We start from the raw sequence: 20,528 nt of genomic DNA on the forward strand, positions 1-20,528 counted from the left end.
CAGGTGTCCCTGGAGAGGGAGCATGCGGTGTCCACGGGCGAGGTTGACGCTTTCCGCGCCCGCTGGGCACCGTAGGGGTTGGGGTGCATTATTGACCCCAATAATCACATTTTAATTTGATGTTTTTAAGTTTCCTTTGTATTTTGATTTCTGTTCGGGCTGTTCCCCCTCCTTTTTGGGGAGCTGCCCCTTTTACTTTGTCCTGATTTAATCTGAGTTTGTTTATTTGGTCCTGCAGCCAATCAGAGCTCCCCATTGTCTGAATGCGGAAGTTAGTTGGCCAATGAGCTTCAGACCAAACCTCCTCCTCTCAGCAACACCTGTGAGCAAATCCAGAGGTGTTCTGTCAGTTTATTAAGAGCAGGAGGTATCGCTTCTCGGCCTTTTGGCGAAGATCCAGTGTAGTATTGACATGCTGTGCTTGGTTGAAGTCATTTGGTTACATTTTAGCTTCAACTGAAGCAATTTTTAAAAGCGGCATCTCGGAATGCACAATGAATAGTCAGATCCTCGGAGGTACAGAGGATCAGAGGGACCTTGGTGTGTATGTTCATAGATCTCTGAAGACAGTAGGACAGCGACATAAGGTGGTCCAGAAGGCACATGGGATACTTGCCTTTATTAACCGAGGCATTGACTATAAGAGCAGGGAGGTTATGATGGAGCTATATAAAACACTGGATAGGCCACAGCTGGAGTACTGTGTGCAGTTCTGGTCGCCACACTATGGGAAGGATGTAGTTGCACTGGAGAAGGTGAAGAGGAAATTCCCCAGGGTGTTGCCTGGGCTGGAGTGTTTCAGCTATCAAGAGAAACTGGATAGGCTGGCGTTGTTTTTCTTGGAGCAGAGAAGGGTGAGAGGGACCTTATTGAGGTGTATAAAATTCTGAGGGGCACAGATGGAGGGGGACAGGAAGGAACTTTTCTCTTTAGTAGAGGGGGCAATAACCAAAGGCATGGATCTCAGTTCAGGGGCAGGAGGTTTGTAGAAGATGTGAGGAAAAACTTTTCACTCAGACGGTGGTGGGAATCTGGAACTCACTGCATGAAACATTTAAGAAGTATTTAGATGAGCTCTTGAAATGTCATAGCATACAAGGTTACACACCAAGAGTGGAAAATGGGATTAGAATAGAAAGGTGTTTGATGGTCGGCGCAAACACGATAGGCCGAAGGGCCTCTTTCCGTGCTGTCAAACTCTATGACCACCCTCACAGGCAGCAAGTTCAAGACTATCATCAGTCACAACCCCCTGTATCTTCACTAATTGAAACAATCCATTTAAAACATTCTTAGTCGAGGAATATAGTCATATTTCTGTTCGGCCGGAAGCCTGCATGGAGATTTCCAGCTCTCTGTGTCCAGGACAGGAAGCAGTGAGCATGGATCTGTCAATCAGCCTCAATCAGCACCTTCAGGAGAATTGGGAGGGTGAATATTAGATACAGCAGAGTGAGAATGGAGGGAGTGTGTGTGGGATGGAGATTTACAGCTTTTGGGGAATGAGAGAGGAAAGAATATTCTATAGAAACTAGAATTGTCTGTTCTGAATTTCTATCCTGTACTGACTGTGATGAATTTTTCAAACTCGTTTTACAGGATATCAGAAGGTGAGGATTTACAGACAAAAACTCAAAACAAACATCACGTCAGCATTCAATTTATCGGGACCTGAATATCACTGACCTTTGATTCTAGAAGGTGAAATGTTTCTCTGTTCTTTCTGCTTCAGAAGATTCTCAACATCAGTGTGACTGGAAAAGCACCGAGACACACACACACACCCGAGTGAGAGTGTTCCAGTACACTGAGTGTGGAAAGAGCTTTCACCAGTTACACAGCCTGAAAATACATTGCAGCATTCACAGCGGGAGAGACTGTACCCGTGTTCTGTGTGAGATTTAACTGATTGTTTAACCTGGAGAGTCACAAGGACACCCGCACCATAGAGAAACCGTGGAAATGTGGGGAATGTGGGAAGGGATACAAAGCCCCATCAGAGCTGGAAACTCATCGACGCAGTCACACTGGAGAGAGACCGTTCAGCTGCTCTGTGTGTGGGAAGGGATTCACTCAGTCATCCAGCCTGCAGAGACACCAGCGAGTTCACACCGGGGAGAGACCGTTCACCTGCTCTCAGTGTGGGAAGGGATTCACTCGCATTTCCCACCTGCTGAGTCACAAAGTCACTCACACCAATGAGAGACCCTTTAAATGTACTGACTGTGGGAGTGGATTTAAAAGTTCTCGAGAACTGGTGTCCCACCAACGCACTCACACTGAGGAGAGACCGTTCAGCTGCTCTCACTGCTCAAAGAAGTTTAGAACGTCATTCCACCTGCGGAAACACCAGCGAGTTCATACTGGGGAGAGGCCATTCACCTGCTCTGTGTGTGGGAACGGGTTCACTCAGTTATCCATCCTGCTGAGACACAATCTCATTCACAGCAATGAGAGACCCTTTAAATGTTCTGACTGTGGGAGCGGATTCAAAAGCTCAGTGGATCTGGTGTCCCACCAGCGCATTCACACTGAGGAGAGACCGTTCAGCTGCTCTCACTGCACAATGAGATTTAAATGGTCATCTGCACTGCGGATACACCAGCGAGTTCACACTGGGGAGCGGCCGTTCACCTGCTCTGTGTGTGGGAAGGGATTGACTCGGTTATCCAACCTGCAGAAACACCAACAGATTCACAAATGATTATCGAGTTGGTTTCTGCTGTTAATCACATCCAGCACTGAACCATGTTCATTCTGACAGTTGGTGAAGTGGAAGGTTGAAGGGTTTTCTTTCTGCTGGACTGGCTGGTTTCACCCCTCTGCTTCCAATGAGCTGAGGCTCTTTGAGCCTGGGAGAGCACATTTCCAATGAAATAAGAACAAAGAAAATTACAGCACAAGAACAGGCCCTCCAAGCCTGCACTGATCATGCTGCCTGACTTAACTAAAACCCCCTACCCTTCCGGGGACCATGTTCCCCTATTTCCATCCTATTCATGTATTTGTTCAGATGCCCCTTAAAAGTCACTACCGTATCCGCTTCCACTACCACCCCCGGCAGCGAGTTGCAGGCACCCACCACCTTCAAGAACAAAGAACAATGCAGCACAGGAACAGGCCCTTCGGCCCTCCAAGCCCGTGCTGCTCCCTGGTCCAAACTAGACCATTCTTTTGTCTCCCTCCATTCCCACTCCGTTCATATGGCTATCTAGATAAGTCTTAAACGTCCCCAGTGTGTCCGCCTCCACCACCTTGCCTGGCAGCGCATTCCAGGCCCCCACCACCCTCTGTGTAAAATATGTCCTTCTGATATCTGTGTTAAACCTCCCCCCTTCACCTTGAACCTATGACCCCTCGTGAACGTCACCACCGACCTGGGGAAAAGCTTCCCACCGTTCACCCTATCTATGCCTTTCATAATTTTATACACCTCTATTAAGTCTCCCCTCATCCTCCGTCTTTCCAGGGAGAACAGCCCCAGTTTACCCAATCTCTCCTCATAACCAAGCCCCTCCATACCAGGCAACATCCTGGTAAACCTCCTCTGTACTCTCTCCAAAGCCTCCACGTCCTTCTGGTAGTGTGGCGACCAGAACTGGACGCAGTATTCCAAATGTGGCCGAACCAACGTTCTATACATCTGCAACATCAGACCCCAACTTTTATACTCTATGCCCCGTCCTATAAAGGCAAGCATGCCATATGCCTTCTTCACCACCTTCTCCACCTGTGACGTCACCTTCAAGGATCTGTGGACATGCACACCCAGGTCCCTCTGCGTATCTACACCCTTTATGGTTCTGCCATTTATCGTATAGCTCCTCCCTACATTATTTCTACCAAAATGCATCACTTCGCATTTATCAGGATTGAACTCTATCTGCCATTTCTTTGCCCAAATCTCCAGCCTATCGATATCCTTCTGTAGCTTCTGACAATGCTCCTCACTATCTGCAAGTCCTGCCAATTTTGTGTCGTTCGTAAAGTTACTGATCACCCCAATTACACCTTCTTCCAGATCGTTTATATAAATCACAAACAGCAGAGGTCCCAATACCGAGCCCTGCAGAACACCACTAGTCACAGGCCTCCAGCCGGAAAAAGACCCTTCCACTACCACCCTCTGTCTTCTGTGACCAAGCCAGTTCTCCACCCATCTAGCCACCTCCCCCTTTATCCCATGAGATCCTACCTTTTTCACCAGCCTACCATGAGGGACTTTGTCAAACGCTTTACTAAAGTCCATTCTAAAGTACACTCTGTGTAAAAAATCCGCCTTATACATCTCCTTTAAACCTTGCCCCTCGCACCTTAAAGCTGTGACTCTTCCACCCTGGGAAAAAGCGTTTGACTATCCATTCCACCCATGCCCCTCATAATATTGTAGACTTCAATCAGGTCGCTCCTCAACCTCTGTTGTTCCAGTGAGAACAAACCAAGTTTCTCCAACCTCCTCATAGCTAAACAAACAAATAAACAAAATGATCCACAAAAATTGATGAAAGGCATTTATTTTATCCTGGATAATAAATAGTGTTTTTCCTCCACTGCAGGTAGATCTAAAATAAATACAGAAAGAACTGGAAAAACACAGGTCTGGCAGGCATCTGTGGGGAGGGAAACTGAGTTAATGTTTCACGTCCAATGTAACTCTACTTCAGAACTAGAGGGAGAAATGTGATGGGTTTGATACCGGTGAGAAAGGGGGAGGGTCAGGTCGAACAAAAGGGAAAGTCAGGGATTGGTTAGAGGGCAACGAGATTAAATGTCAAAAATGTCCTGGAACAAAAGGCAAAGGGAGAGGTAATGGTTGTAGTGAAGAAAGAAAGCAGTTTTGTCACTAGATTAATTGTATCCTCAATTACTTGCCCCATTTTCTGTCATTATCAGGAATACAATAGAATAATTTCACACCATCACTTTATCTGATTCTATACAATCCCTGTACAAATGTTGAGGCTAATCAGAGCTGGAAGGTCTCTCTCGCCAGTACATTTATCTTCACTGCACATTCTTTACATACACAGCAATTAAGCTTTTACATTTGACTGCAAATAAAACTCAATCTTTCATTATAACTACTGATTCATTATTGATTCATTAACTTTAACTCAATTATGGCTCACAACTTATTCAACCATCTGTTACTGACTGGTAGCTAATTATTACAGTAATCTTTAATTAATACATTTGGTTAATACAAGATACAATGGTTCAAAAATATACTTTGTGAAAGACACAAAGCTTTCTTACTAATCTTGATCAGGTTGAACAATCAGCCTCATTCTTGAGCCAGACTTTAGCAGAATATAGTGTCCTCTAACTTATCAAAATGATTGAAGAATTCCTTAATTGCTTGCTCAGCAGTGTCTGGAAGCTTTTAGCTTTATGATATAAAGTTCTCATCACATGTTAGAGTTTAACATGGCTTCCTTGACCTAGTTATATTTAACTGTTAATACAGATGGAAGTGATCATTTTCATTTCTGAGGCACCCCTACATTTACCCACATCACAACAGTGACTACACTTCAAAATAACTTGACCGTAAAACACTTTCCAAGATCTTGTGGTCATGCAAGAAGCTGCAGAAATGTAATTTCCTTTTTAGGAATAGTCCCCAACTTGGATACATCACACTCAGTCCACTCATGGAGATCATTAATAAAGACTGAGTCTCAATTTTGAGTAACAACCATGTCTTTCACTCCGTTTCCAAATCCCCTGTGAAAATCCAAACACAATATATCGTGAAATTATTTGGTTTAAAACAGAATGAGTTGTTGTGATTTGGAATTCACTGTCTGAAAATGGTGCAGGAAGCAAATTAAACTGGATCTTTCAAAAGGGAACTGGACAGATTCTAAATGAAATATGGGATTAATGGAGGATCTTGTTCAAAGGGATATCATGGGTACAATGGCTGGAATGGCCTCCTTCTCTGCTCTCAGATTCATTTTCATTTGATGAAAGTGATAAATATCTGGAACCCACTTCCTACGATGGGCAGAGAAACAGAGATGATGGAATCTTTCCAAAAGGAAATTGGATGGGCAATTGAGGGAAATAAACCGACAGGGGTACGGGGATAGAACGGGGCAATGGTTTGATTCACAGGGAACCAGCATGGACTTAATGGGGCGGATGGCCCCATTCGTGACCCTAATTCTTGACTGATCTAAAGAGAGTATAACCTGATGCATAACCATAAAGCAAAGGCTGATGGTTAGAAGAGCTAACTCTGTATCAGGCTGAGTACTGTGGGAGGATCAGGCTGAAGGAGTTCTGCACTGAGGAATGGACACAGGAGCTCATTGATTGGGGGCAGTCGCTCTGCCTCGAACAGACATTGAGTGAACATAGACCCTTGTGTGTTGTGCTCCTGAGAGAAATGCCACCCCCTGAGAGAGGCATGACTCCCTCAGCCTTTGTGACTAAAAGACAGTGATCCATATGACCATAAGATATCAGGGCAGAATTAGGCCATTTGGCCCATCGAGTCTGCTCTGCCATTCAATCATGGCTGATATGATTCTCATCCCCATTCTCCTGCCTTCCCCCCATAACCTTTGATCCCCTTATTGATCAAGAACCTATCCATCTCTGTCTTAAAGACACTTAATGACCTGGCCTCCACAGCCCTTTGTGGCAATGAGTTTCACATTTGCCACCCTCCTCTCGAGAAATTCCACCTCATCTCAGTTTTAAAGGAGCGTCCCTTCACTCTGAGGTGTCCCACTAGTGGAAACATCCTCTCCACGTCCATTCTATCTCGGTCTCTCAGTATTCTGTAAGTTTCAATTAGATCCCCTCTCATCCTTCTGAACTCCATCGACGATAGACCCAGACTCCTCAACTGCTCCTCATATGACAAACCCTTCATTCCTGGGATCATTCCTGTGAACCTCCTCTGGACCCCCTCTAAGGCCAGCACATCCTTCCTTAGGATGGGGCCCAAAACTGCTCACAATATTCCAAATGGGGTCTGACCAGAGCTTGATACCGCCTCAGCAGTACATCACTGCTCTTGTATTCTAGCCCTCTAGAAGTGAATGCTAGCATTGAATTTGCCTTCGTAACTGCCAACTGAACCTGCATGTTAACCTTAAGAGATTCCACAACCAGCACTCCCAAGTCCCTTTGTGCTTGAGATTTCCGAAACCTTTCACCATTTGGAAAATAGTCTATGCCTCTGTTCTTCTGACCAAAGTGCATAACCTCACACTTCCCCACATTATATTCCATCTAGCACTTCTTTGCCCATTTGCCTAGCCTGTCCAAGTCATTCTGCAGCCTCCCAACTTCCTCAACACTACCAGTCCCTCTACATATCTTTGTATCATCCGCAAATTTAGAAAGGGTCAAGACCTTTCAGGTGTCCAGATCACCAACAATCTGCCCTGGTCCCCCCCATGCTGACACTATAGTTAAGAAAGCCCACAAATGCCTCTACTTTCTCAGAAGACTGAGGAAATTTGGCATGTCAGCTATGACTCTCACCAATTTTTACAGATGCACCACAGAAAGCATTCTTTCTGGTTGTATCACAGCTTGATATGGCTCCTGCTCTGCCCAAGGTCACAAGGAACTACAAAAGGTCGTAGTGTAGCCCAATCCATCATGCAAACCAACCTCCCATCCATTGACTCTGTCTACATTTCCCGCAGCCTCGGCAAAGCAGCCAGCATAATTAAGGACCCCACGCACCCCGGACATTCTCTCTTCCACCTTCTTCCATTGGGAAAATGATGCAAAAGCCTGAGGTCACGTACCAACCGACTCAAGAACAGCTTCTTCCCTGCTGCCATCAGACTTTTGAATGGACTAACCTTGCATTAAGTTGCTCTTTCTCTATACCCTAGCTATGACTGTAACACTACATTCTGCACTCTCTCATTTCTTTCTCTGTGTACGGTATGCTTTGTGCGTATAGCGCACAAGAAACAGTACTTTTCACTGTATGCTAATACATGTGACAATAATAAATCAAATCAAAACAAAATCAAATCAAAATAAATTTAGCAATTATGCCCTCATTCCATCTTCCAGATCATTAATGTGTAACAGTGCATGTTCTGTGAATATGTGACTGAAAGCACATCTCAGCCAGCGAGACCCCGAGCAGAAGAAGATAAAGGAGATTTGCCAGTGTTGACCTGCAGGAATAACCAAAGCACAAAGAAAGGTCCCCAAGTCTGGGACTCAGAAATATTGGAACAAAAGCCTATCGGCAGGGAGCCTGATCAACTTGCCTTTTTGGTTTGATTTGATTTACTATCGTCACATGTATTAACATACAGTGAAAAGTTTTGTTTCTTGTGTGCTAAACAGACAAAACAAAACATTCATAGAGAAGGAAATGAGAGAGTGCAGAATGTAGTGTTACAGTGATAGCTTGGGTGTAGAGAAAGATCAACTTAATGCAAGGGAAGTCCATTCAAAAGTCTGACAGCAGCAGGGAAAAATCTGTTCTTGAGTCGGTCGGTACGTGACCTCAGACTTTTGTATCTTTTTCCCAATGGAAGAAAGGGGAAGAGAGAATGTCCAGGGTGCGTGGGGTGCTTAATTATGCTGGCTGCTTTGCCGAGGCAGCGGGAAGTGTAGACAGAGTCAATGGATGGGAGGCTGGTTTGCGTGATGTATTGGGCTACATTCACTACCTTTGGTAGTTCCTTGCGGTCTTGGGCAGAGCAGGAGCCGTACCAAGCTGTGATATGGTGCATCTGTAAAAGTTGGCGAGAGTCGCAGCTGACATGCCAAATTTCCTTAGTCTTCTGAGAAAGTAGACGAGTTCCTTGCACTGGGTAGTATTTGAGTCCAAGCTGTGAGTTTTGTGTTTTTTAATCAGTATTTTAGCAAGTGTTGAGTAAAAAGGCAGTTTCAATGGTTTTTGAATGTTCGAAGATAAGTTAAGAAAGGAATAGTTCATTGGTGAACCCTTCAGCATGCAGGTCAGCGGCAGCACCCCCGCACATGCGCAGCTTCCCCTCTCCCTTGGACATGCGCAGTCCCGGGCCGGGGGGAGGGGGAGATCACCCAGCGGCTTCTCGCTCTGGCCGGAGCCGTCAGCCGGTTGCCTGGAAACCTTGGCTCGAGGAGGTGCAGGGGGAGGGGAACAATGGGTGGGGGCGGGTCTCCCGTGTCCGCGCGGCGGAGATCCCACCCCCTGACCTTCATGCTGAGGGGTTGACCAATGGGAAGAATTGGAGGACCGGAAGGACTCTGGTCCTCCAGCCAATCAGAACGCGGGTTTTGTGTGAATGAAGATTGAGCTTCAGACAGACTGAAACTTCCTCTGTGCAACATCTGTGAGTAAAACACTTTCTTTTCTCCCCCTTTCCATTTCTTTTCTCATTCTGGGGGAAATTGGGGACTTGCAGCAACTGAAGGGAAAGGAAATGAATCCAGGGAGGCTGCAGACTCTGGAAAGGTTGGCCCAGGTTTCTCTCTCTCAAACCAGAAAATGATCCATTTCTGCCCACTGTTTGCTGTTAGCCAATTTTCTATCCACGCCAATATGTTATCCCCACAGCATGAATTTTTATTTGCTGCAATAATCTTTAATGTTTCACCTCATCAAATGTCTTCTGGAAATCTAAGTACAGCACATCCACTGATTCCATTTATCCAATTCCCAATGGGGAATTTTAGAAAATTAAACAACACATCAATGATCTCACTCTGTTAAGACCCGAGAATGGAGCCCAGCAGGACCCGAGGACTCATCAGCCCACAGCTCCAACAGTTTGCTGAGGACCACTTCCCTGGTAATTGTGCTTTTTCAGAGTTCATCCCACACTTCTGTTTTCTGATTTCCAGCTGTTTCTGAGTTTTAACTGTATCCTCTATTGTGAACACCGAGGCAAAATACTTGTTCAATTAATTTCCCAGCTCCTTATTTTTCATTTTTAATTGCTGGACTCACTTTCTATAAGACTCTTAAGAAATGAAGTAGGGCAAGTGAATGAAGTGTCAGTCGGAGAGCACTTTGTGTCCAGTGACCAGAACACTATTAGTTTTTAAATAGTTCTGGAAAAAGATAGGAGTGATCCACAGGTTAAGGCCCTAAACTGGAGCAGGGCCAATGTTGTGGGCATTAGGCAGGATCTAGCAGATGTTGATTATGTGAGTCTGTTTGAAGAGAAAGGAATGACTGGCCAATGCGAAGCTTTTAAAAGTGTGATATCAAGAGTCCAGGAGAAGTATATTCCTGCTCAGATGAAGGGAGAGAATGGTAAACACACATTTATATAGATGATCTGGAGGAGGGGACGGAGTGTAGGGTAACGAAGTTTGCAGACGACACAAAGATAAGTGGAAAAGTGAATCGTGTGGAGGACGGAGAAGATCTGCAGAGAGATTTGGACAGGCTGAGTGAGTGGGCGAGGATATGGCAAATGGAGTATAACGTTGAGAAATGCGAGGTTATACACTTTGGAGGAAATAATAACAAATGGGATTACTATCTCAATGGAAACAAATTAAAACATGCTACCGTGCAAAGGGACCTGGGGGTCCTTGTGCATGAGACGCAAAAGCCCAGTCTGCAGGTACAACAGGTGATCAAGAAGGCAAATGGGATGTTGGCCTATATTGCGAGGGGGATGGAATATAAAAGCAGGGATGTCTTGATGCACCTGTACAGGGCATTGGTGAGGCCGCAGCTGGAATACTGTGTGCAGTATTGGTCCCCTTATATGAGGAAGGATATATTGGCATTGGAGGGAGTGCAGAGAAGGTTCACCAGGTTGATACCGGAGATGAGGGGTTTGGATTATGAGGAGAGGCTGAGGAGATTGGGTTTGTACTCGTTGGAGTTTAGAAGGATGAGGGGGGATCTTATGGAGACTTATAAGATAATGCGGGGGCTGGATAGGGTGGAGGCGGAGAGATTCTTTCCACTTAGTAAGGAAGTTAAAACTAGAGGACACAGCCTCAAAATAAAGGGGGGTCGGTTTAAGACAGAGTTGAGGAGGAACTTCTTCTCCCAGAGGGTGGTGAATCTCTGGAATTCTCTGCCCACTGAGGTGGTGGAGGCTACCTCGCTGAATATGTTTAAAGCGCGGATGGATGGATTCCTGATCGGTAAGGGAATTAAGGGTTATGGGGATCAGGCGGGTAAGTGGTACTGATCCACGTCAGATCAGCCATGATCTTATTGAATGGCGGGGCAGGCTCGAGGGGCTAGATGGCCTACTCCTGCTCCTATTTCTTATGTTCTTATGTTCTTATGTTCACAGCCATGGAGCATTAAACTTGCCTCGCAGGGCCTCTCATATCAGCGCAAAGACAGCTGCTTTGTGAGACTGCGAGCAGCACAGACAAGTCAGAGATAAGAGTGTCTTGAGAAGAGGGATTCATTGTGAAGGCTCAGGGACGGTTGATAAGATGTAAGAATTCTATTATTTTAATGAACATTCTTTCCTCTCTCGTTCCCCAAAAGCTGCAAATCTCCATCCCACACACTCTCCCTCCATTCTCACTCTGCTTTATCTAATATTCACCCTCCCAATTCTCCTGAAGGTGCTGATTGCGGCTGATTGACAGATCCATGCTCACTGCTTCCTGTCCAGCAGTCAAAAAATCATAAGATTTCGGAGCTGCAGTTGGCCATTCAGCCCATCGAACTGCCTCAAACATTCATGGAGAATTGGCTGATCTACCTCAGCACCATTTCCCACACTATCCCCTAGATAGAGAGAGAATAGAGCCAACGTTTCGAGTCTGCAGAGAGGAAGGAATGTTCAATAGAAACTTGAATTGTCTGTTCTGAATTTCTATCCTGCACTGTCACTGATGACTTCTGTAAACTCATTTTACAGGGTATCGAAAGAGGAATCACAAGCTGAAATCTCAAACGTCACATCTCGATCTGACAGAGTCATATTCCTTGGGACCTGAATATCATCAGCCTTTGAATCTAGGAAAAATGGTTGTCTGGTCTGATGACTTGAAAAGATTTCAAACATCAGTGTGACTGGAAAAGCGCCAACACATTGCCAGACTGGAGTCAGAGTGTTCCAGTGCACTGAGCTTGAACCAGTTACACAGCCTGAATAAATATCACACTGTTCACAGCGGGGGTGGGGGGACTGGTCTGTGTGTGGACGAGTCTTCAACTGAAGAGAGAGGCAAGGACACCTGCACCATGGAGAAACCATGGAAATGTGGGGACTGTGGGAAGAGATACAGATACCCATCCCTGCTGGAAGCTCATCGGCGCAGCCACACTGGGGAGAGGCCATTTACCTGCTCTCAGTGTGGGGCGGGATTCACTCGGTTGTCCCAGCTGCAGACACACCAGCGAGTTCACACTGGGGAGAGACCGTTCACCTGCTCTCAGTGTGGGGAGGGATTCAGTCAGTTATCCAGCCTGCAGACCCACCAGCGAGTTCACACTGGGGAGAGGCCCTTCACCTGCTCTCAGTGTGGGGAGGGATTCAGTCAGTTATCCAGCCTGCAGGCACACCAGCGAGTTCACACTGGGGAGAGACCGTTCACCTGCTCTCAGTGTGAGAAGGGGTTCAGTCAGTTATCTAACCTGCAGACGCACCAGCGTGTTCACACTGGGGAGAGACCGTTCATTTGCTCTCAGTGTGAGAAGGGGTTCAGTCAGCTATCTAACCTGCAGACACACCAGCGAGTTCACACTGGGGAGAAACCGTTCATCTGCTCTCAGTGTGAGAAGGGATTCACTCATTTATCCAGCCTCCAGACGCACCAGCGAGTTCACACTGGAGAGAGACCATTCACCTGCTCTCAGTGTGGGAAGGGATTCACTGATTTATCCACCCTGCGGAGACACCAGCGAGTTCACACTGGGGAGAGACCATTTATCTGCTCTCAGTGTGGGAAGGGGTTCAGCCAGTTATCCAACCTGCAGGCACACCAGCGAGTTCACACTGGAGAGAGGCCATTCATCTGCCCTCAGTGTGGGGAAGGATTCACTCGGTCATCCAACCTGCAGACACACCAGCGAGTTCACACTGGGGAGAAACCATTCACCTGCTCTCAGTGTGGGAAGGGATTCACTCGGTTATCCAACCTGGGGACACACCAGCGAGTTCACACTGGGGAGAGGCCGTTCACCTGCTCTCAGTGTGGGAAGGGATTCAAAGTTTCATCCCACCTGCTGAGACACCAAAAAGTTCATGAGTGATTCCAGGAGTTTGGATTCTGCTGTCATTGTTTCTGCTCTCAATTACATCCAGGACTGCATTTTGTTCATTCTCACAGTTGGTCAATGGGGAGGGTCGGAGGGTTTCTTTCTGCTGGACTGGCCGGTCTCACCACTTTGCCTCCAGTGGGCTGATGCTCTTTGAGTCTTGTTGCGAATACCTGGTTTCAAATTTCACACGGATCACAGAGTGACAGGGTGTTAGGAAGTTAGGAATCACTATTTCTGTTTGAAACTTCCCAAATGCTCATCCAATTTCCTTTGTAATTGTTTATTGTCTCCACTTCCTCCATCCTCGTAGGCAGCGAGTTCCAGGTCATTACCATTCACTGCATCAAAATATTCTTCCTCACATCACCCCCTGCATCTCTGACCCAAACCTTAAACCTATGTCCCCCTCATCCTTGTCCCATCAACTCATGGGAACAGCTTTTCTTTGTCCACCTTATCTAAACCTGTCAGAATCTTGTCCACCTCCATCAAATCTCCCCTCAACCTCCTTTGCTCCAAGAGGAACAACCCCAGCCTGACATCGACAATAAAGAACAAACTAACAGAATATGTTAATACCTGAAATCAAATGGGAATGTTTAATTTCTGTTTTAAAGATATTGTGAATATACTTTCCTGGACAATAAAGGAATTGGAATAACTCATCTTGGGAGTGGTTGAATGAAATATATCAATCTGGAACTATCTACAGTCTTGTGAAAGTCTGGAATGTGTAGCTGGAAATCCCTCCCTCACAGTACTGTGGGTGTACTTACACCTCAGGCATTGTAGCAGTTCAGGAAGGCAGTGTTGGGGTTGACCATGGCCGAGGCAGCTACATACAGCCACATATTCTGTTATAATTGATTCATTGTTTGAAATTTACAAGCTGTGAGAACCTGTGTTTCATTTGTTTTATGTGGATGTTTGTAGATGTGTTTATCATTGTTTTGGGCGACATTTGTTAAGGTTTATCTTCCTCGAGAATTAACTTTATCTTTAATTAAAGGCATTTCTGAAAGTTTAAAAACAGAACCACAAGAACGCTTAAGGAATTCATTCTGGTTGTTGTTGTAAAGCACATGCTAAGTTTCTCTGCTTGTGTGTGGATGATATTTGTGGGTTGCTTCAAGCTTTGAGGTTTTCTGTCTGTGATTTAAATCAAACAGATTTTTTTTAAAGTAAGTGTAATTGATAAAGTTTTTTTTTCAAAAGTTATGAACCTGGAACAATAGTTACATGATGCCAGGATATTTTACTAAACATGCAGGAATGTTAATCCGGATACAATTCACACATGTGAGAATGAGAGTTTTAATTTGTAATGGTTATTTAAAATTTGGGACATGTGAAATGATTCTGACCAATCCTGTGTTGGATTAAACTTCCGATCAGGTCCAAAGATTTATTGCTGACATAAGAATGGTTAAAATGCTGTGGGAATTATAAGTTGAAAAGGAGAGATTATTAAATAGAAATGATTCCCAGACCGTGTGGTCATTAGATTAAAACAAAGGAAGGGTGCTGACATCCATTTGAGAACTTTTAATCCACCCCTTTTCAAACTAAGGGAGTCTATGTCCAAAGAAAACCCCAAGGATGGTAGATGAGGGGGTCTGGAAAACATCATGATGGGGGCACCTATCTGTTCACGAGATGCTCACAAAGCCCCATGATGCCCAGATACTAATTTAATTGCACCTATATATAATGTATGTAATCTATCACCATTCTGATTGGATTGTGTCCAGCCGGGATGGGCTGAGTAACTGGATAAGAATTGATGATATTCTTTGTTGGGTGGAGTTACACATGGTCAGCCCCTGTGGCTTCTCCCCGCTGGCGTAACTCAATAAACTGTTTGTCGATTGAATCAGGTTTGAGTGTTGAATGATTCTTCTGAGTTCATTCCCCCCCAACACACTGGGTACATTGCAAATTCATCCTCGGGAGTGGCCTGATAGGCCGTGGTCCAGACTACATGTGGCCCTTGGGGGGCCTTTCATGAATCACATGTGTTTGCTTGTTGTAGATGCACATTCAAAATGGTTGGAAGCACAGATCATGAGTAATATTCCAGGGCAATTAGGACTAAAACTGGGCGGCATGGACAAGTTGGGCCGAAGGGCCTGTTTCCATGCTGTGAACCTCTATGACTCTAACTACCTTTTTTGTGGCCTGAAGTTCCCACAATTGGAAAGCAGCCAGATTAGTTAAATAGACAGCATTAATTGTGAGACAATTAAATAATAAATGATTCATTAATACAAATGTTATAAAGGCTGGAAATGTAAATTTGAACACAAGTTTATAACTTTTAGAATTGTAAACACATTAAGAATGGTTAAAATGCTGTGCGAATTATCAGATGTTCCCTTCCCATGCTGACAGAATAAAAAAAGCTGAAAGGACTTGTTAACCTTTACTGGAGGGAATGAATCGGCTCCTGTTCAAGATGTCTCAACATTGAATGACTGATGTGAACCAATTATCGGTCGACACTTTCTTTTCTCCCCCTTTCCATTTCTTTTCTCATTCTGGAGTTCAATTTTTAACTTCCAGGTCACCACTCGCTGCCTCAATAAAAATCCTCCTCACATTCTTCATGTCTCTCTAACCAGGTAATACAGTGCATTACTGTACGGCAGGGCAAGGTTTACAATTGGGGGAGAGAGAATTATGATGCGATTAGGCAAGAATTAGGGGGCATAAGTTGGGAACAGAAACTGTCAGGGAAAGGAACTAATGAAAAGTGGAACTTTTTCAAGGAACAAATACTGTGTGTCCTTGATAGGTATGTCCCTGTCAGGCAGGGAGGAAATGGCCGAGTGAGGGAACCATGGTTCACGAAAGAGGTGGAATGTCTTGTGAAAAGGAAGAGGGAAGCTTATGTAGGGATGAGGAAACAAGGTTCAGATGGCTCGATTGAGGGTTACAAGTTAGCAAGGAATGAGCTGAAAAAGGGGCTTAGGAGAGCTAGGAGGGGACATGAGAAGTCCTTGGCGGGTCAGATCAAGGAAAACCCCAAGGCTTTTTACTCTTATGTGAGGAATAAAAGAATGACCAGGGTGGGGTTAGGGCCGGTCAAGGACAGTAGTGGGAACTTGTGTATGGTGTCAGTAGAGATAGGCGAGGTGATGAATGAATACTTTTCTTCAGTGTTCACCAAGGAGAGGGGCCATGTTTTTGAGGAACAGAAGGTGTTACAGGCTAATAGGCTGGAGGAAATAGATGTTCTGAGGGAGGATGTACTGGCAGTTTTGAATAAAGGTCGATAAGTCCCCTGGGCCTGATGAAATATATCCTAGGATTCTTTGGGAGGCAAGGGATGAGATTGCAGAGCCGCTGGCTTTGATCTTTGGGTCCTCGCTGTCCACGGGGATGGTGCCAGAGGACTGGAGAATGGCGAATGTTGTTCCTCTGTTTAAGAAAGGGAATAGAAATGACCCTGGTAATTATAGACCGGTTAGTCTTACTTCGGTGGTTGGTAAATTGATGGAAAAGGTCCTTAGGGATGGGATTTATGACCATTTAGAAAGATGCGCATTAATCCGGGATAGTCAGCACGGATTCGTGAAGGGCAAGTCGTGCCTCACAAATTTGATAGAATTTTTTGAGGAGGTAACTAAGTGTGTTGATGAAGGTAGGGCAGTTGATGTCATATACATGGATTTTAGTAAGGGGTTTGATAAGGTCCCCCATGGTCGGCTTATGATGAAAGTGAGGAGGTATGGGATAGAGGGAAAGTTGGCCGATTGGATAGGTAACTGGTTGTCTAACCGAAGACAGAGGGTGGTGGTGGATGGAAAATTTTCGGATTGGAGGCAGGTTGCTAGCGGAGTGCCACAGGGATCAGTGCTTGGTCCTCTGCTCTTTGTGATTTTTATTAATGACTTAGAGGAGGGGGCTGAAGGGTGGATCAGCAAATTTGCTGATGACACCAAGATTGGTGGAGTAGTGGATGAGGTGGAGGGCTGTTGTAGGCTGCAAAGAGACATAGATAGGATGCAAAGCTGGGCTGAAAAATGGCAAATAGAGTTTAACCCTGATAAATGTGAGGTGATTCATTTTGGTAGGACTAATTTAAATGTGGATTACAGGGTCAAAAGTAGGGTTCTGAAGACTGTGGAGGAACAGAGAGATCTTGGGGTCCATATCCACAGATCTCTAAATGTTGCCACTCAAGTGGATAGAGCTGTGAAGACGGCCTATAGTGTGTTAGCTTTTATGAACAGGGGGTTGGAGTTTAAGAGCCACGGGGTTATGCTGCAACTGTACAGGACCTTGGTGAGACCACATTTGGAATATTGTGTGCAGTTCTGGTCACCTCACTATAAGAAGGATGTGGAAGCGCTGGAAAGAGTGCAGAGGAGATTTACCAGGATGCTGCCTGGTTTGGAGGGTAGGTCTTATGAGGAAAGGTTGAGGGAGCTAGGGATGTTCTCTCTACAGTGGAGGAGGCTGAGGGGAGACTCAATAGAGGTTTATAAAATGATGAAGGGGATAGATAGAGTGAACGTGCAAAGACTATTTCCTCGGGTGGATGGAGTTATTACAAGGGGGCATAACTATAGGGTTCGTGGTGAGAGATACAGGAAGGATATCAGAGGTAGGTTCTTTACGCAGAGAGTGGTTGGGGTGTGGAATGGACTGCCTGCAGTGATAGTGGAGTCAGACACTTTAGGAACATTTAAGCGGTTATTGGATAGGCACATGGAGCACACCAGGATGATAGGGAGTGGGATAGCTTGATCTTGGTTTCAGATAAAGCTCGGCACAACATTGTGGGCCGAAGGGCCTGTTCTGTGCTGTACTGTTCTATTACACACATCATCAATCTGCTTATTTATGTCCAAATGTAAAGCTTTAACATGGCTGGCAGCTTGAAGATTTTCAGCTTTTTGTGTCCAGGACAGGAAGCAGTGAGCATGGATCTGTCAATCAGCCTCAATCAGCACCTTCAGGAGAATTGGGAGGGTGAATATTAGATACAGCAGAGTGAGAATGGAGGGAGAGTGTGTGGAATGGAGATTTATGATTTTTGGGGAATGAGAGAGGAAAGAATGTTCCATAGAAACTGGAATTGTCTGTTCTGAATTTCTATCCTGTACTGACACTGATGACTTTTGTAAACTCCTTTTACAGGATATCAGAGGGTGAGGATTTACAGACAGTGTTCCAGTGCGCTGAGTGTGGAAAGAGCTTTAACCAGTTACACAGCCTGAAAAAAACATCTCAGCATTCACAGTGGGGAGAGACTGTACCCATGTTCTGTGTGTGGATGAGGCCTCAACTGATAGCCAAACCTGGAGAGTCACAAGGACACCCGCACCATGGAGACACCGTGGAAATGTGGGGACTGTGGGAAGGGATTCAGGTTCCCATCTCGGCTTGAAGTTCATCGACACATTCATACTGGGGAGAGACCATTCACCTGTTGCGTGTGTGGGAAGGGATTCATTCAGTCATCTGACTTGCTGACACACCAGCAAGTTCATACCGGGGAGATGCCGTTCACCTGAAGCATGTGTGGGAAGGGATTCATTCGGTCATCCCACCTGCTGAGTCACAATCTCTCTCACACCAGTGAGAAACCCTTCAACTGCTCTGACTGTGGGAGTGACTTCAAAAGTTCTTGGGAACTGGTGTCCCATCAACGTGTTCACACTGAGGAGAGGCCGTTCAGCTGTTCTCACTGCACAAAGAGATTTAAAAGGTCATCCAACCTGCGGGTACATCAGCGAGTTCACACTGGAGAGAAACCATTCACCTGCGCCATGTGTGGCAAGGGATTCACTGCTTCATCCAGCCTCATGAAACACAAAGGTACTCACAGCAATGAGAGACCTTTTAAATGTGCTGATTGTGGGAGCGGCTTCAAAAGTACTGCAGTTCTTCGAGACCATGAGCGCATTCACACTGAGGAGAGACCGTTCAGCTGCTCACAATGTTCAGTGAGGTTTAAAAGGTCATCCACGCTGCAGAGACACCAGCGAGTTCACACTGGGGAGAAACCGTTCACCTGCTCTCAGTGTGGGAAGGGATTCACTGATTTATCCACGCTGCAGAGACACCAGCGAGTTCACACTGGGGAGAAACCGTTCACCTGCTCTCAGTGTGGGAAGGGATTCACTCGGTCGTCCGCCCTGCGCACACACCAGCGAATTCACACTGGGGACAGACCGTTAAGCTGCTCTGTGTAGAAAGTATTAACTCGGTTATCCAGCTTGCTGAAACCCAAAGTCACTCACACCAAGTAGAGACCCTTTCAATGCTTTGAATGGGGGAGTGACTGTGCACAGTTCTGGTCACCCGATTATAGAAAAGATATTATTAAACTAGAAAGAGTGCAGAAAAGATTTACTAGGATGCTACTGGGACTGGATGGATTGAGTTATAAGGAGAGGCTGGATAGACTGGGACTTTTTTCTCTGGAGCGTAGAAGGCTGAGGGATGAACTTATAGCGGTCTATAAAATAATAAGGGACATTGATAAGGTAGATCGTCAATATCAAGGTAGGGGAGTCTAAAACTAGAGGGCATAGGTTTAAGGTGAGAGGGGAGAGATACAAAAGGGTCCAGTGGGGCAACGTTTTCACACAGAGGGTGGTGAGTGTCTGGAACAAGATGCCAGAGGTAGTAGTAGAGGCGGGTACAATTTTGTCTTTTAAAAAGCATTTAGACAGTTACATGGGTACGATGGGTATAAATGCGGGCAATTGGGACTAGCTGAGGGCTTTTAAAAAAAAGGGGCTGCATGGACAAGTTGGGCCAAAGGACCTGTTTCCATGCTGGAAAGCTCTATGACTTCACAAGGTCTGCAGAACTGATGTCCCACCAGTGCAGTCTCACAGAGGAGAGACTGTTCAGCTGTTCTCACTGCACAGAGGTTTTAAAGCTCATCAAACCTGTGGATTCACCAGTGAGTCCACACTGGGGAGAGACCATTCACCTGCTTTGTGTGGGAAAGGATTCACTCAGTTATCCACTCTGCTGACACCCCAGCGAGTTCACATCTTTCCTAAAGTGTGGGGCCCATATATAGGGTTCCATTTCAGAGGCATAGAATTGAAAAGCAGGGAGGTTATGGCCAACTTGTTTAGAACCAGGGTTAGAGTAAACTGGGAGCCCTGTCAAAATTAGTGATCTGCATTTAGAAGAAGGAAAGAGAGGCACTGGAGATGGAGCAACATAGATTGACAAGAATAATCCCAGAGCTGAGAGCTTTTAACCCTCAGGAAAGTCTGAGGCTGCTTTTCCCTCGAAAAGAGAAGTCTGATGGGTGACTGAAATGTAATGGAGGACATGCCCTTGTCGACATCAAAGGTGATGAAGTGGAGATGGTTCGAGAGCTTCA

General features: G+C 45.5%; 1 protein-coding gene and 1 pseudogene across 1 annotated transcript in view; both read left to right on the forward strand.

Annotated features, from left to right (window-relative positions):
* LOC144483911 (uncharacterized) overlaps positions 1 to 4,909 on the forward strand; it is a 28,923-nt gene extending 24,014 nt beyond the window's left edge. The window contains exon 2 of the mRNA XM_078202491.1: positions 1,919 to 4,909. Coding sequence (XP_078058617.1) covers positions 1,919 to 2,704 — 786 coding nt within the window. The 3' untranslated portion in view covers positions 2,705 to 4,909. The remainder of the gene's footprint in view (positions 1 to 1,918) is intronic.
* Positions 4,910 to 10,152: 5,243 nt separating this feature from the next.
* Positions 10,153 to 19,374, forward strand: LOC144483912 (uncharacterized; annotated as a pseudogene).
* Positions 19,375 to 20,528: the final 1,154 nt, after the last annotated feature.

The sequence above is a fragment of the Mustelus asterias genome, unplaced genomic scaffold (assembly GCF_964213995.1).
Source record: "Mustelus asterias unplaced genomic scaffold, sMusAst1.hap1.1 HAP1_SCAFFOLD_84, whole genome shotgun sequence".
NCBI classification, from domain to species: Eukaryota; Metazoa; Chordata; class Chondrichthyes; order Carcharhiniformes; family Triakidae; genus Mustelus; species Mustelus asterias.